This window comes from Osmerus mordax, chromosome 4 (genome assembly GCF_038355195.1).
Source record: "Osmerus mordax isolate fOsmMor3 chromosome 4, fOsmMor3.pri, whole genome shotgun sequence".
Taxonomy (NCBI): domain Eukaryota; kingdom Metazoa; phylum Chordata; class Actinopteri; order Osmeriformes; family Osmeridae; genus Osmerus; species Osmerus mordax.
This window is the reverse complement of record NC_090053.1, coordinates 21,764,391-21,780,378: the sequence shown is the minus strand read 5'-3', so window position 1 is coordinate 21,780,378 and position 15,988 is coordinate 21,764,391. Positions and strand designations below refer to the sequence as shown.

Here is a 15,988-nt window from a genome sequence, read left to right as displayed (position 1 = left end):
CTCCCCTCTCTCCCTCTCTCCCTCTCTCCCTCTCTCCCTCTCTCCCTCTCTCCCTCTCCCTCTCTCCCTCTCCCTCTCTCCCCTCTCTCCCCTCTCTCCCTCTCTCCCTCTCTCCCTCTCTCCCTCTCTCCCTCTCTCCCTCTCTCTCCCTCTCTCTCTTTCTCTCTCTTCCTCTCTCTCTCTCTCTCCCTCTCTCTCCCTCTCTCCCCTCACCCAGATAGGCCCCGTGGTTCTTCAGCTCCTCAGGGAACTCCTCCAGGTAGGATGACTTGGTGGGACCACCTTCCCATGTGGCGTGTCCTTCAGCACCGCTCCGTTCCAGTCGTACGCTCCCACCGCCCCCACCAGCACACCGTCCTAGAACAGCACACATGAGTCTCCAAGGTAACACCGTCCTAGAGCAGCACACATGAGTCTCCTAGGCAACACTGTCCTAGAGGAGCACACCAGTCTCCTAAGTAACACTGTCCTAGAGGAGCACACCAGTCTCCTAGGTAACACTGTCCTAGAGGAGCACACCAGTCTCCTAGGTAACACTGTCCTAGAGGAGCACACCAGTCTCCTAGGTAACACTGTAGAGGAGCACACCAGTCTCCTAGGTAACACTGTCCTAGAGGAGCACACCAGTCTCCTAGGTAACACTGTCCTAGAGGAGCACACCAGTCTCCTAGGTAACACTGTCCTAGAGGAGCACACCAGTCTCCTAGGTAACACTGTCCTAGAGGAGCACACCAGTCTCCTAGGTAACACTGTCCTAGAGGAGCACACCAGTCTCCTAGGTAACACTGTCCTAGAGGGGCACACCAGTCTCCTAGGTAACACCGTCCTACAGAGATGAGCAGATCTTACCCTCCCTCACGCATTCTTTACGATCACCTTTAAAGAACAACAAAAAAACAAGGTGAAAGATAGCGTTGATGTCAGAAAGCTAGAATGAGTTGACACATGTTAGCTTGTTCCTTAATTTCTTTCTCTTTTTCCATTCGCTGTTTTTCTCCTTTCACTATCACGCTTTACAGTTCAAGTACAACAGGGTTACTGAACGGCTTGAGTTACATTTTCCATATGCATCACTAACATCAAACTATCATACAAACACATGTACGTGCAAGCTTACACACACAGTTCACGGCCCATGTGTGTGTGTTCTGCACATACACCCCAGTGCACATGCAACAAACACACAGTTTTGAAAACACACACTCGTACACAAACACTGTGCATTCAAACACTTTTGTCCAGAGGTCAAAGTCATCAAACCCAGAGTTACTCCTCTCAGGGGGTGAGTATAAGAGGATTCATGGCCAGTGATCACATCTTTGGCAGCATGCGTTGCTCCGTTTGCTTTCATGCATGGGAATGTTCGCTACAGCCAAACTCTTCTTCTGTGGTGCCCAGATGCGGATCCCATCCACAGAGAGCTGTGGAGGAGCTCACTGCACTACAGAAGACACCTCTGCAGTACCTCCACTATCAGGGTTACCTGACGGAACCTTCAGACACAACACCCGCCACAGTACCTGCTCTAAGAGCAGGTACCCTGCTCTAAGAGCAGGTACTGTGTTGAACACAAACACCCTTTATGAGACAAACACCATTTCCTCCATGCCCTCGCTCTCCCTGCCTTTCCTGCTACCATCAAAAATAAATAAAGCAGAAAATGACAAAAAAAAGAATCAACAGAAGAGGGACTGATGAACAACCCAGCCTGACTGCTCAGCGTGGATCCCAAACTCACTCCTGACATCATAGATGCCCTCAGATTATTTTACGGTCTCTTACGACAGGGAAGTTGAAGTAAACTAAATGTTGTCTGGCAAAGCTTTTCATTGTAGCCTGAATGACAATAAAAGCATTGCAATCTTGGACATTAAACTGCAGAGATCCCTTTGTGACAATCCAAGAAACGTAATGAACTCCAGAACTCTGGTCCTCAATCAAACTAATTAGTTCAAACTTTAAACAAACAAACACAACAATACAATAACGTTATGTCTTAAATCAACCTTTTATAGTGTTTTTACTGAAAAAGACGGTCATCGCTGGTGTGTATCCAAGCAGCGCTGCTCTTGTGAAGAGACTTGAAACCAGACGGCCAAGCATTCTCTCACTGAGCCGTCGACGTGGACAGCTTGACAGGCTGCCATGACAACACGCACAGCCAAGACTCCAAATGCAGTGGCTAAAATATAATCCCTTCCTTATGCTTATAACACGTTGGGGTAATTTACCAAAACTGTTCTTACATTTGGTGTTCATAATGATAGATAATAATAAGGATTTAAAGACACAGGCTATAGATGCTACTGGTGTGTAATGGACTGAAAAACACAGCTGGATAAGGAGATAAGGAGATAAGGAGGGGGGATTACAGTTGACTGTTGGCGGGAAATGTTGTTGGTGTGTTATCATAAATGAAAACTGTAAAACTGGATACCTGGAAAGGTATTCCTGAGTTCTGGAATACAACAGACTCGTACTGCTCATGTGAGTAATGCAGTACTGGCAGCCAGCTCAACATACAATGAACTGAAGCTCAATGTTTCCATATTAGTTGTACTTATACAATGTCACAGACGTTCCAGTATTCCCAATGAGAGACAGGAAAACACTGCAGGCAGAGAAGTGGTGAAGTGAAAAAGAGTTTTTTGGGACATTCACAACATTTTCGATAAATCCTGTGTGCGTTTATGTGTCTGTGTGAGTGTGTAGGTGTGTGTGTGTATGTCTGTGTGTGTGTGTGCAGTCTGCTGGCAGGTTCGCATTCAACAAAACCATTTGCTCTCTACGGACTACTTTTTCTCTAAAAGTTCTGACACAAAAAATCTTTCCACAATGTTATCTTCCTGCCTTAAGTTTCTCAGCCTCTGGAATCCAACAATGTGAAGTACCAATATGTTATTTTTCCCAGCTATGGTTATGCTTTCTCCAGTATCAACAGAACCCATGCTATCAAACCATAATATTGATCAAATTCAATCAGCTCCTGTCTTCTGTTTTGAACAGAACTCCCATTCAAGACATTATCCTTTTCACGCACTGCTCACGACCCACCGGGGATACAGTGTCCCTGTAAGGACAGTAGCCACAGTGCTACTAAATCCCTCACAGTTACAGTAACAGGAAACGAGGAAGATGACAGACTATTCCAACAGCTCGTGACGAAAGAACCCATCCTCAGAGAGGAAATAAAAGAAGACTGATCTCTAGAGGAACTCACCTCCACTACGTGAGAGTGGTACTCTCTAGAGGAACTCACCTCCACTACGTGAGAGTGGTGACTCTCTAGAGGAACTCACCTCCACTACGTGAGAGTGGTGACTCTCTAGAGGAACTCACCTCCACTACGTGAGAGTGGTGACTCTCTAGAGGAACTCACCTCCACTACGTGAGAGTGGTGACTCTCTAGAGGAACTCACCTCCACTACGTGAGAGTGGTGACTCTCTAGAGGAACTCACCTCCACTACGTGAGAGTGGTACTCTCTAGAGGAACTCACCTCCACTACGTGAGAGTGGTGACTCTCTAGAGGAACTCACCTCCACTACGTGAGAGTGGTGACTCTCTAGAGGAACTCACCTCCACTACGTGAGAGTGGTGACTCTCTAGAGGAACTCACCTCCACTACGTGAGAGTGGTGACTCTCTAGAGGAACTCACCTCCACTACGTGAGAGTGGTACTCTCTAGAGGAACTCACCTCCACTACGTGAGAGTGGTGACTCTCTAGAGGAACTCACCTCCACTACGTGAGAGTGGTACTCTCTAGAGGAACTCACCTCCACTACGTGAGAGTGGTACTCTCTAGAGGAACTCACCTCCACTACGTGAGAGTGGTACTCTCTAGAGGAACTCACCTCCACTACGTGAGAGGAGAAGCCAGCCTGTGACATCTGCAGGCCAAAGGCTGTTCCATTTGTATTCGTCCCTGTAAAAACATGACAAATCACAATAAAATCATATTTGATTCATTATTTCATCCAAAAAGACAAAACATAAAGACAAAGGGTCCATGTAGAAGGTACAGCAGAAGATTAAAGATCAAAAGTGCAGAGTTCTGTTTGGAAAAAGACAAGTTTTTAAAAAGACAGCCAAGAGAGCATTACACTGAAATATGGAATGGTCTGTTGGCTGAACTTCACAATGTCATTCAAACTCCTCGGTGACACCAGGTCTTGATAGGAAGCGTACCCTCCAGGCTGTATAGCCGCTCTCCCAGCGCGTCCACAATGTCCTTCAACGCCGACTCGTCGGTGACATTGAAGAAGTGTTTCTCATCAGGGTCGCTGGCAATGAATTTGATTTCCTTCAGGAAGGCTTCTGGGTTTATTCCACGCCGATTGTAATAACCCAGGACCTCGGAACAGAACATCAAACAACACACCATGAATACCACAGACCAGTGATGCAAAATACAATCTCTGGATAATATATTGTCTGTAATCAATGCCAACACAGCATATGGAACTAGCAGCGCATGGTTTGGAACAGACTGCCAGGAACCTGGAGAGAACAAAGCAGACAGGCCCGGTTCAAGGAGGAGGAAAGGAACATGGAAGGAAGAACTCACGGCGATGGCGTACAAGGTGATGTTTTCATTCTCGCTTTCCTTCACCGCCCTCTGAAGGTCTGGGCTGTCGTGGGACTCCCCGTCAGTGATGACGATCATCACTTTCTTGGCTCCTTTTCGACCTCCTCGTTTGAACGCCTCAGTCCTGAGTTATGGACATTGCAGCAATTCTCAATCAGTCATACAATGGTGAGCAAGCGGGTTTTATTGGCAATCAGAAACCTCTGTAATCCTCAGCAGAAATTGACTTCAGAAACGGACTTTACTGTTGTTGGCAGGTGTGAGCCACAGAAACCATTCTGGTAAACATGAAGGAGTGGAGACAAGGTGAGGGTGGGATGTTAAAGGAGCGTCTGGTTTCCATCATCTCTGTACCGTGCTACGTTGATGCCCAAGGCTGTGCGTGTCTCCTCTCCTCCTCGCTGGTCAATGTTCCTGGCCGCCGCCACCACCTCCTCCACGCTGCGGAAGTCATTCAGGTTAAACTCATGGACCACCCTGGACCCATACTGCACCACGCCAACCTGCAGACACACAGCAGCTCAGTGAGAATTGTCCAACCGGTCCACAACATCAACAACTTCCTGTCATCAGAAAGAGCATTTCTCACATTCACCTCACCTGGATCTGGCCTGGCCCAATGTAAAACTTCTGGAGAATGTTGATGAGGAAGTCCTGGACTTCATACCAGGGATATATGGAGTTGGATCCGTCCAGGACGATCACTATGTCCATATATGTCTCACACCCTGTGAGAAACCGTTTGAAACAGTCAGGAAATTTGTCGCGTCAGAGGAGGACTTTGAGAGAGAACGTGTTGTGCCTGGACGTGTCCTTACTCTGGAAAGCAGGAGCGATGGTGCGGGCGAACTTGAAGCTGCTGTTGACTCTGGAGCAGATGCCTGTGCTGTACACGGAGCTTCCACACTCGTACGACCACAGAGGGCTACAAGCCTGGAGCACAAACCCCAAACCACGATGGACACTTTGGATTGATTTGAGAGTTTTCCACCGGGGTTAACTATGTCCTGACAACTTAGAGTGCTACTACAAGGACTGGTTACACGTCCTGGTGGTTAAGTATGTTCTCTCTCACCACAAAACTGTTGTCTTTAGGGTCTGAGGCCAGGGTCATTCCCAGTCTCATGTTGTCCTTGCGCTCCAACACGTTGTTTAGAGATATCTTTCCTTGAAGAGATGACCAAGACAAAAACAACTTCACGTAAATGAGCGACAGTGTTGATGTAAGGGTTGGTTACATTTCTATCAGGTGGTTAAGACTGTCCATCAAGTAAAGCTACCCTCTCTGGGTACAGAATGGAACCTGCTTCAGTTCAAACTGTCAAAATAGGGACATCTCAATCTCAGACAGGCCAGGTGTTTCTTATCTGAACAAACACCTGGCCTGCAGCAGTACAGACTCTTTCTCGGCTCCGTCCTGTGGTCAGGTGCGTGCGTGTGTGTGAGCGTGTGTGGGGGAGGGTCATTATACCGAGGTGGAGCCTGGAGCAGTTGGAGATGGGGTTGGTGTCCAGTGGGCATCTGTACACATCCCCTGTCTGGTGCTGACCGCTCGTTTCCAACGGAGCTCCAACCAACAGCCTGGAGAGCCAGAAACAGAACATGGATTAGTCCTGGTTTTTACCAGAGAAACAGGGGGAATGGATCGTGCCTGCCTGCCTGCCTGCCTTTGCAGAGAACCCTGCAGGCCACTTCACAGATTCTCAGACTCTTGGCGTCCACCATGCAGTGGGAGTCCGTCCTCTGACAGCCCCAGAGAATGAGTCCTGTCATCCCACCCTGAAGGTCAATCCAGCAGTCACAGCCTGGCCCTGGCAGTGTCAGATGTCAGAGGTGCTCTCTGCAGTAAACACAGTAGAGGTGCTCTCTGCAGTAAACACAGTAGAGGTGCTCTCTGCAGTAAACACAGTAGAGGTGCTCTCTGCAGTAAACACAGTAGAGGTGCTCTCTGCAGTAAACACAGTAGAGGTGCTCTGCAGTAAACACAGTAGAGGTGCTCTCTGCAGTAAACACAGTAGAGGTGCTCTCTGCAGTAAACACAGTAGAGGTGCTCTCTGCAGTAAACACAGTAGAGGTGCTCTCTGCAGTAAACACAGTAGAGGTGCTCTCTGGTGTAAACACAGTAGAGGTGCTCTCTGCAGTAAACACAGTAGCAGGGTGGAGCTGCTCTCTGGTGGGAACATGTCTGTTCAGGTTTTAGGATACGCCACAGCAAAGCCTGCCAACTCTTAATCGACTAATGTATTTCACATCCAGATCAAACTGGCTAGGGGGAGCGTTGACAAACCACATCCCAAACCTCAGGCCTGTGGAATGATTGTGAGCCTTCATACCTCAAGCTGTTTAACACAGTACAGAGAGCTCGTCATCCCAGAGGGCACAGGCCTCGGCCAATTAGCATCCTGCATGTTTGGCTCAGACAGTGGCCAGAGAGTTGGTACAATGTTTCTGACACCGTTTTGGTTTTCATTTGATTCAAACTTGACGTTGGTGAATCTCTTCTTGATTCTATTCTAAACGGATCTGAACAGAAGTCATTCACAGCGCTTTTAGCGGTAACCCTCAACATCCAAGGTCTGACATGAATATGAGGCCCAGGCAGTTCCACTGACTACTGAGAGTGCGTGTTATCATGTTATGTAGACTGGAAACAGCTTTAGATGTTCCTCTGTAAACATGGCCATGACCCTTGACCCTGACAGTGGTCTCACAGCGCTGAGGGGCGAACAGAGAATACCAACACACCAGCAGACTAAACACCCAGAAACAGAGACCGCACAGAGAGATCAGAGGAACCGATCCACAGGCTAGACACACAGGCTTTCTCTTCCACCAAAGGAGCCTCCAGTCACAAGGTCAGACCCTGTTAGACAGGCCAAAGCTTTCTGTGTGGTTTCTGGCCTCTCACCTGACCCAGCAGGGAACACAGGAGGAGATGGCAGCCAGCAGGCCACTCAGCATGAGATGATCAGGGATGGAAACTGTCAGTGATATTACATTTTAAATGACAATGGTCATTTATCAACAGTTAATGGCAAGGCTATTAATGGAGAAATGTGCTGGCACAATGTCTAAATTCTCCGGAGGTAATTATCTCCAGGAAATTAGAATTCAGGCCTGCATATATGACTGAGGCTAATTCAACAGGGGCTAAATACATTTCCAAGCACTGAATGTAAGTTTTATGTGTGTGAGACTAGTACTGCACATCTCTTTAGTAGACAATCTCTCCAGGCTCTCGTGAAAAGCAAGGGCTCTGTAGCATCGCAAACTCTGTTATTCTCGCCACTCATCAGCCAGTGCTGGGACGCGCAGAGGGAGGCCAGGGAATAAGAGACCACAACACATATTTTCCAAAGTCATCAGTGGCCTCAGGACACAAACGAACAGGTTGCTAGACAAATGCTCAAGTATTTTCCGCTTATTTACCTGGGACTTCAAAGGGCGAAATATTTCGCAATCTTGGGAAACCGCAAGATATTCATCACGGCTGGGAGACTTCCAGTTGAAAAACAGAAAGAGGACGAGGTATGTTACGCAATTTCAACTGGGCTCCGTGATAAAAGTCTCAACGGAAAAAGATTCAAACTCAAGCTATGTGATTTTACACGGACGCCATGACACGTTATAAGTGATCCCATGCATCACAATACTTAAACAATACCATCGAGCAGGAGTGTCCTTTCACAAACTGACATAACTAGTAGCCGCGGGGAATGACAACGTGCTTTCAACATGGAAGGTTAGATGTGCAATGTGAACGCTTTCAGACTAGACCCAGACGCCCCAGACAGTTCATGGCAACAGCGGCTAAGGACCGATACTAGCCTACCGACCAAGCTTACGCTGACATCAAAATAGATGTCGAGCCTTCTGGAACGCAGTTAGAACTAATCAAAGACTGTAATTTTAAAGGTAAAGGACCATGGATAATGTCCAGCAGTCGTGATGATATGCTCCATTTAGGAGATGTAGTAAGCGGAAACAGCCACAGGCAAGTGCTCTGATGTAGAGCTGAGGAAATAAGCATGACTATATTGAGCCTGTTAAGAAGAAGACATTTTTTTATTTTGATATCAAAGAGACATTGTAGGCTACATTTTAATAGGTCTCGAAACTCAACTGTGCTCTGTCTCTTGTAGTATGTGTCTCTGTGCAGATCTTTCCAAGGTGAGCAGAGAGACATTTGTTCATGGTAAAGGTACAGGTGTGATGGTGAATGTTCAGGTGTGTGGAGAAGGAGAGAAGTTACCACTTGTGTCCTTCTGTCTCGTGCTGCTGGACGGTGTATCCAAACTGGGCCTCCTTGGAGCCCCAAATGATCTTGGATTTCCTGGTGTCAAAGTTGAAGCAGTGCTGGAGACCTGGAACACACACATCACACCAGATGAGCCTTCACTGGTGGAGAAGCAGAGTAACTAAGTCATGTTATCCGTTTTGTGAATGTGAAAGTGTGTAGTGACAGTTCTGCATGTTACATCCATGGAATCACGACAACTCAGTGGTCCCTGAATATTTGCATGCCACCATGATATGTCACACAGCCAGGATGTGCCATTCAATACATAACACTTCTGATCAAATTGTATCAGACAGTCATCAGTGGAGGGAATGCCATGTGATTAGCCCAGAGGCAAGACAATAGAGACACCAGCTCACTACATTACAGTGTGTGAGTAAGCTGATCAAGCTAGCCCCTCTTCTCTTCTTCTCCTGCACTCTCTCTCTCTCTCTCTCTCTCTCTCTCTCTCTCTTCGTCTCAGCGGTCACCTCTAGACAGGCCCGTCCACACAGCAGCTTTGTCCTGGTGGAGGAGGAAGGATGCTGGGGGCGGGGGGGGGGGGGGAGGGGGGGTTCTGACTGATGATGTCATATCAAAATTCAACTATAATTTCCTTTCCAGGAAATAGTGAGGAGCGGAAAAACATGGACCAGATGACTAGAAGACCAGAGAAAGAGGATCAGGCCAAACTTTCATCCTCAACTTCCTGAATGTTCCCCCGTTTCTAAAAGTCACCCTTTATCTTGGAGCTCTTATTTCACCTGAGTTTTCCACGTCCTCTCAGGCAACTTATTACGAGGTGTTGTTCTGACAGGATTTAGTTGTAAACCAAAATAAAAAGGGGTCAGTTCTTGAGAGGGTCTTGTATGGCCTGTAAAGTGATTTCTGAATAGAACTGTGGCTGTGTACAAAGCCCTCTTCGCTGTTACTGCCTGGCTCATTGATTTAAAGGAACAAATTGTATCATCACTTAGCTGAATGACAGAAAATTAGAATTCTTGGCTCCCGTCTAACATGAGAGAGACAGAGAGTGCATGAGAGAGAAGCAGCTTTAAAAGTAATCATACTCAATCAGACCAGGGCTCCTTTCCCGCTCTGTCAAAAACAGCACAATATTAGAACTCAGAGCGTTATCTAACTGACTTGGATTCATCAAGCTGACGGGATGTGGAATAAAGACATCTGGTGCACCTTTCATTTTGGCTCTCGGAGCCTCACAGTGAGACTGGCTTTCCATGACGCTAAATATCGACAACTGGATGTTGGCAGGTGAAGTGAGTGCATAGAGGAAGACATGACGTTATGCTGTCATGACTATCAAGGCTTGAGTATGAAACAGAAACAGCTGCTGTAGGTCAGTGGTGATTAAGGATCATAGCTTGAATGTTTACAGCCCGAAATAGTGAATGGGGGATAAAGATGTTTGCTCAATGGTGTTTGGTTCAAACAAGAGATTCCTCAGAGTCTACCAAGCTGTTTAAACGACAGTCTGCCATTGCTGCGAGGCCCTGCGAGGCAGTTTAGTCAGAGGCTGCCAAGATAGAAGTTCCGATCATCTTGGCTGCTGCAAAAAAGTAAATCGTGGAAGAGAAATGATTTGTACGTGTTCATGCCCTGAGGTTGTATTTGTTTGGTAACAGCTAGTGAGATCAGCTTCTGTTTGAGGAGGGCCCTAGGATCCAGATTTATCTGAACTGTCTAAAAGACTTGGCTCTGCGAGGATGCCTCAGTTATAATCCAGATGAAACGCTGGAGTCTGTAAAAAGCTGATATCTTAGACCACATAGCAGCCTTGTGGCTGATTGTCTAGTTTCTTTAAATGTTTTTGACACTTGGTTGATCTTTTTTGGTTTTAAAAGGGTGAGGATATTTTCCGAACCATTCTTTTGCTATTTTTGTTCACGTAATTGTGACATATTAGTAATGCGTGCCTGACTGTCTAAGAACCTTTATGACAGTTAAATTTCACTTTGAAGATTGAATGGTAAGTGCTTTGCCATCTTATTGAAGCAAAATGAATTGATTTCAGTGTCATTTTTCAAAATGTTTGTAAAATTACATTTCAAATATGTGATTGACAGAAGGGGGTGGGGCTTGGCAAGGTGCAAGACAAGGTGACAGACTGAAGATCAGACATCTTTTTTTTACATCCTGCCCAATATCCTTAATAATGGGCTGACAGTTAGGCCAGACTACTGCAATAACCCCCAGCTTCAGTCACTTCCTCACAGACAGGACAGGACACAGAGAGGACAGGACACAGAGAGGACAGGACACACAGAGAGAGGACAGGACACACAGAGAGGACAGGACACAGAGAGAGGACAGGACAAACAGAGAGGACAGGACAAACAGAGAGAGGACAGGACACACACAGAGAGGACAGGACACAGAGAGAGGACAGGACACAGAGAGAGGACAGGACACAGAGAGGACAGGACACAGAGAGGACAGGACAAACAGAGAGGACAGGACACACAGAGAGGACAGGACACAGAGAGAGGACAGGACACAGAGAGAGGACAGGACACAGAGAGAGGACAGGACACAGAGAGAGGACAGGACACAGAGACGACAGGACACAGAGACGACAGGACACACAGAGAGAGGACACAGAGAGGACAGGACACAGAGACGACAGGACACACAGAGGACAGGACACAGAGAGAGGACACAGAGAGGACAGGACACACAGGACAGGACACAGAGAGGACAGGACACAGAGAGAGGACAGGACACAGAGAGAGGACAGGACACACAGAGAGAGGACAGGACACAGAGACGACAGGACACACAGAGAGGACAGGACACAGAGAGAGAGGACAGGACACAGAGAGGACAGGACACACGTCCCTGCAGAGGCGAAGATGTCTCTCTTTTAGCCTATCAGCACCTCAGTTCACACGGCCCCAACAATGTCCAACAAACACCAAACATTCTCCTGTTGGCTGTTGGGTCTGGAACTTTTGGAGATATAACTGTCATTCTCACACTGCCCCAACAAACACCAACAGGCACATCACACTAAACCAACACAACCCAACAACTGGACAGTCCCCATGCTGTTGACCCTCCAGACTCCCCGTGTGGACCAGGGCAGGGTTTGGTTCGATCTCGAGTGGATACGTTTTACAGGCTGCTTTGATGAGCTGAGTGCTTAAAAGGTTCCCTGTGGTTTATTGTGTGCATGTGGCCGGTGGGTGTTTAAAGACAGTGTTGTCTGAAGAATCACGAGGGTGCTCAGACTCTGGAGTGGGACTGAGGAGGCTCAACTGTTTCCAACATCAGGAAGGTTCACACCTCTTCTCAATAGCGAATGAAGATAGAAGTGAAGTTGAGCTAATGTGTCAACTTTTTTACGAGCAAAGTTTACTTTACCACTCCACACCGCAGCCCTGCCAAGCACAACAGCCCCAGCCTGGTGGCAGAGTGAGAGACTGATTACGTACTCGCATTAGACAAGGGCTGGAATTCCCATTCTAGCCCCAAAGGCCTCGACTTTGGCTAATATTTCTCATTAAACATAGACCATATGTGCCCATACTGAAGCCAACCATGCTGAAGAGCAGTGTCAGTTGATCTTCTCAGCTCCTCCTCCCGCTGACTGGTCTCTGTACTCACACAGAGAGGACAGGACACAGAGAGGACAGGACACAGAGAGGACAGGACACAGAGAGAAGACAGGACACAGAGAGGACAGGACACAGAGAGGACAGGACACAGAGAGAAGACAGGACACAGAGAGGACAGGAAACAGAGAGAGGACAGGACACAGAGAGAGAGGACAGGACACAGAGAGGACAGGACACAGAGAGAAGACAGGACACAGAGAGGACAGGAAACAGAGAGAGGACAGGACACAGAGAGAGAGGACAGGACACAGAGAGAGGACAGGACACACAGAGTGGACAGGACAAAGAGAGGACAGGACACAGAGAGAGGACAGGACACAGAGAGGACAGGACACACAGAGAGGACAGGACACCGAGAGGGGACAGGACACAGAGAGAGAGGACAGGACACAGAGAGAGAGGACAGGACACAGAGAGAGAGGACAGGACACAGAGAGAGAGGACAGGACACAGAGAGAGGACAGGACACATAGAGAGGGGACAGGACACACAGAGAGGACAGGACACAGAGAGAGGACAGGACACAGAGAGAGGACAGGACACAGAGAGAGGACAGGACACAGAGAGAGAGGACAGGACACAGAGAGAGGACAGGACACAGAGAGAGGACAGGACACAGAGAGAGAGGACAGGACACAGAGAGAGGACAGGACACAGAGAGAGGACAGGACACATAGAGAGGACAGGACACACAGAGAGAGGACAGGACACAGAGAGAGAGGACAGGACACAGAGAGAGAGGACAGGACACACTCCTCCTCCTGCAGACTGGTCTCTGTATTCTGTGGAAAGTTGTGAGCTTTCCTAACCAAAGCATCATCTTCTGTCTACCCCCTGGAGAGATGACATGTTAGTCCCTTTGATGGGTTATCGTTTTAGTAGGTGAAGTTTGAGAACATTTGTCTTAAAATAAACTGTGGTCATCTAACCCATTCAAAGCTCTAGATATGGAAAGAGCAGGTGGGCATCTAGACACCCAGACATGAGACTCACTGCTGCACAGACTTTACATGTCCTGTGCAGTCCACTCCTGCATGATACAGCTTTACAGTACTTGCTGGTGTTGTCCCATATAACTGTAAAATGTATATAAAGTTTATAGTCACACATAGACTCTCTTGAAAGTACATCTAACCCTGATGCAGGTCACACCAAATGTTAAATCAATTCTTTATAATCGACGTATGAATCAAAATACCAAAAAAGCTTATTCTCTGTTCCTCTCAATACACTGTTTACCACTCTCTCTCTCTCACTCCCTCTCACTTATTTACTCACTGTCACTGTGTCATTGTCTCCCCCCCCCCTCACCTGGCAGCAGGCTCCAGGTCCACAGCAGTAGAATCTGGTAGTGTTCCATGTGTGTTGATGTGGGCTGTTCTGGTGTTCTCCTCACAATGCGTATGCTGCTGTGGACTCCACTTCTGCTCCACAGGCTCACTATGTCTGAGGGAGGAGGGACTGGGACTATGTCAGAGGGAGGGAGGAGAGACTGGGACTATGACTGAGGGAGGGAGGAGAGACTGGGACTATGACTGAGGGAGGGAGGAGGGACTGGGACTATGACTGAGGGAGGGAGGAGAGACTGGGACTATGACTGAGGGAGGGAGGAGAGACTGGGACTATGACTGAGGGAGGGAGGGAGGAGAGACTGGGACTATGTCTGAGGGAGGGAGGAGGGACTGGGACTATGACTGAGGGAGGGAGGAGAGACTGGGACTATGACTGAGGGAGGGAGGGAGGAGAGACTGGGACTATGACTGAGGGAGGGAGGAGGGACTGGGACTATGACTGAGGGAGGGAGGAGAGACTGGGACTATGACTGAGGGAGGGAGGAGAGACTGGGACTATGACTGAGGGAGGGAGGGAGGAGAGACTGGGACTATGTCTGAGGGAGGGAGGAGGGACTGGGACTATGACTGAGGGAGGGAGGAGAGACTGGGACTATGACTGAGGGAGGGAGGGAGGAGAGACTGGGACTATGACTGAGGGAGGGAGGAGGGACTGGGACTATGACTGAGGGAGGGAGGAGAGACTGGGACTATGACTGAGGGAGGGAGGAGAGACTGGGACTATGACTGAGGGAGGGAGGAGAGACTGGGACTATGACTGAGGGAGGAGAGACTGGGACTATGTCTGAGGGAGGAGAGACTGGGACTATGACTGAGGGAGGGAGGAGGGACTGGGACTATGACTGAGGGAGGGAGGAGGGACTGGGACTATGACTGAGGGAGGGAGGAGAGACTGGGACTATGACTGAGGGAGGGAGGAGAGACTGGGACTATGACTGAGGGAGGAGAGACTGGGACTATGTCTGAGGGAGGAGAGACTGGGACTATGACTGAGGGAGGGAGGAGGGACTGGGACTATGACTGAGGGAGGGAGGAGGGACTGAACTGGAATCTATCTGACACCTTTAGCCACACACGCTCTCACACACACACTCACACACACACACACTCACTCTTACACACACTCTCCCAGTCCCATGTGTGTGCCTCTCATTTACACCCACACCAGACGAAAACAAACGCCTGCAATATCACTTTTGTGAAATCAACTGCACGTCGACGACAGAAACATCTGGTCACCAACAGCAGACCATGCACGTCAACACACACACCAACAGTGCAGACACAGAGGCCTTCACTGTAAACAGCTCAGTCAGGAATTAAGACATAGATCTGGGAGTCTTAAAAAGAGATTTTATAGAGCTGAGGCACCTTCTGCTTTGAACTACCTGAAACACTGCTGCACCTTACGGGACTGCTCCTGCAGAGTGGGGGGTTGAATTCTTCTCCCTCCCTCCCTACTTTCCCCTCTCTCCCTCCCTCTCTCTCCCTCAGTCTCCCTCCCTCTCTCCCTCTCTCCGTGACCAAACTCTCTGGATGGACTGAGATGAGAGAGGGGAGATCAAGATTTACTCCAGATGTGGAGGTACACAACACTCCACTGTCCAGAGCCCTTGAGCTCAGGTATTTATTACAGAGTACCTTCCAGGAAAAAGGCATTAAACTTCCTGCCAGAATAAGGACTCTTCTGAAGACAGGATTTAGGAAGTGAGATGTTGCGACTGACTCAAGGAAGCATATACTGTTGTTGTTCCTTTTTACTACATTGTTGTCATTAAAATGAGAAGGAACTGCTGGAATGATTCACAGTACGTAGGGCTCCTTCACGTTCTCGCATACATGTAGAAGAAAATGTAGGGAGTCAGGTGGCTGAGCGGTTAGGGAATCGGGCTAGTAATCTGAAGGTTGCCAGTTCGATTCCCGGCAGTGTCAACTGACGTTGTGTCCTTGGGCAAGGCACTTCACCCTACTTGCCTCGGGGGAATGTCCCTGTACTTACTGTAAGTCGCTCTGGATAAAAGCGTCTGCTAAATGACTAAATGTAAATGTAGCCATGGACATGGACATTTCTTGACCTTAAACTTTTGAACAACAGTGCAGCAAGTAGACACCGTTTACACAGACAAAGGTTGGC

General features: G+C 48.2%; 1 protein-coding gene across 1 annotated transcript in view; it reads right to left on the bottom strand.

Moving 5' to 3' along the window:
- Positions 1–13,862, bottom strand: part of itga11b (integrin, alpha 11b) — a 34,896-nt gene extending 21,034 nt beyond the window's left edge. The window contains 12 exon segments of the mRNA XM_067234721.1: positions 214–270; positions 273–357; positions 3,855–3,925; positions 4,189–4,354; positions 4,568–4,712; positions 4,943–5,091; positions 5,189–5,316; positions 5,407–5,521; positions 5,664–5,755; positions 6,060–6,169; positions 8,841–8,952; positions 13,814–13,862. Of these exon segments, the coding sequence (XP_067090822.1) occupies positions 214–270; positions 273–357; positions 3,855–3,925; positions 4,189–4,354; positions 4,568–4,712; positions 4,943–5,091; positions 5,189–5,316; positions 5,407–5,521; positions 5,664–5,755; positions 6,060–6,169; positions 8,841–8,952; positions 13,814–13,862 (1,279 nt within the window).
- Between the last annotated feature and the right edge of the window lie 2,126 nt (positions 13,863–15,988).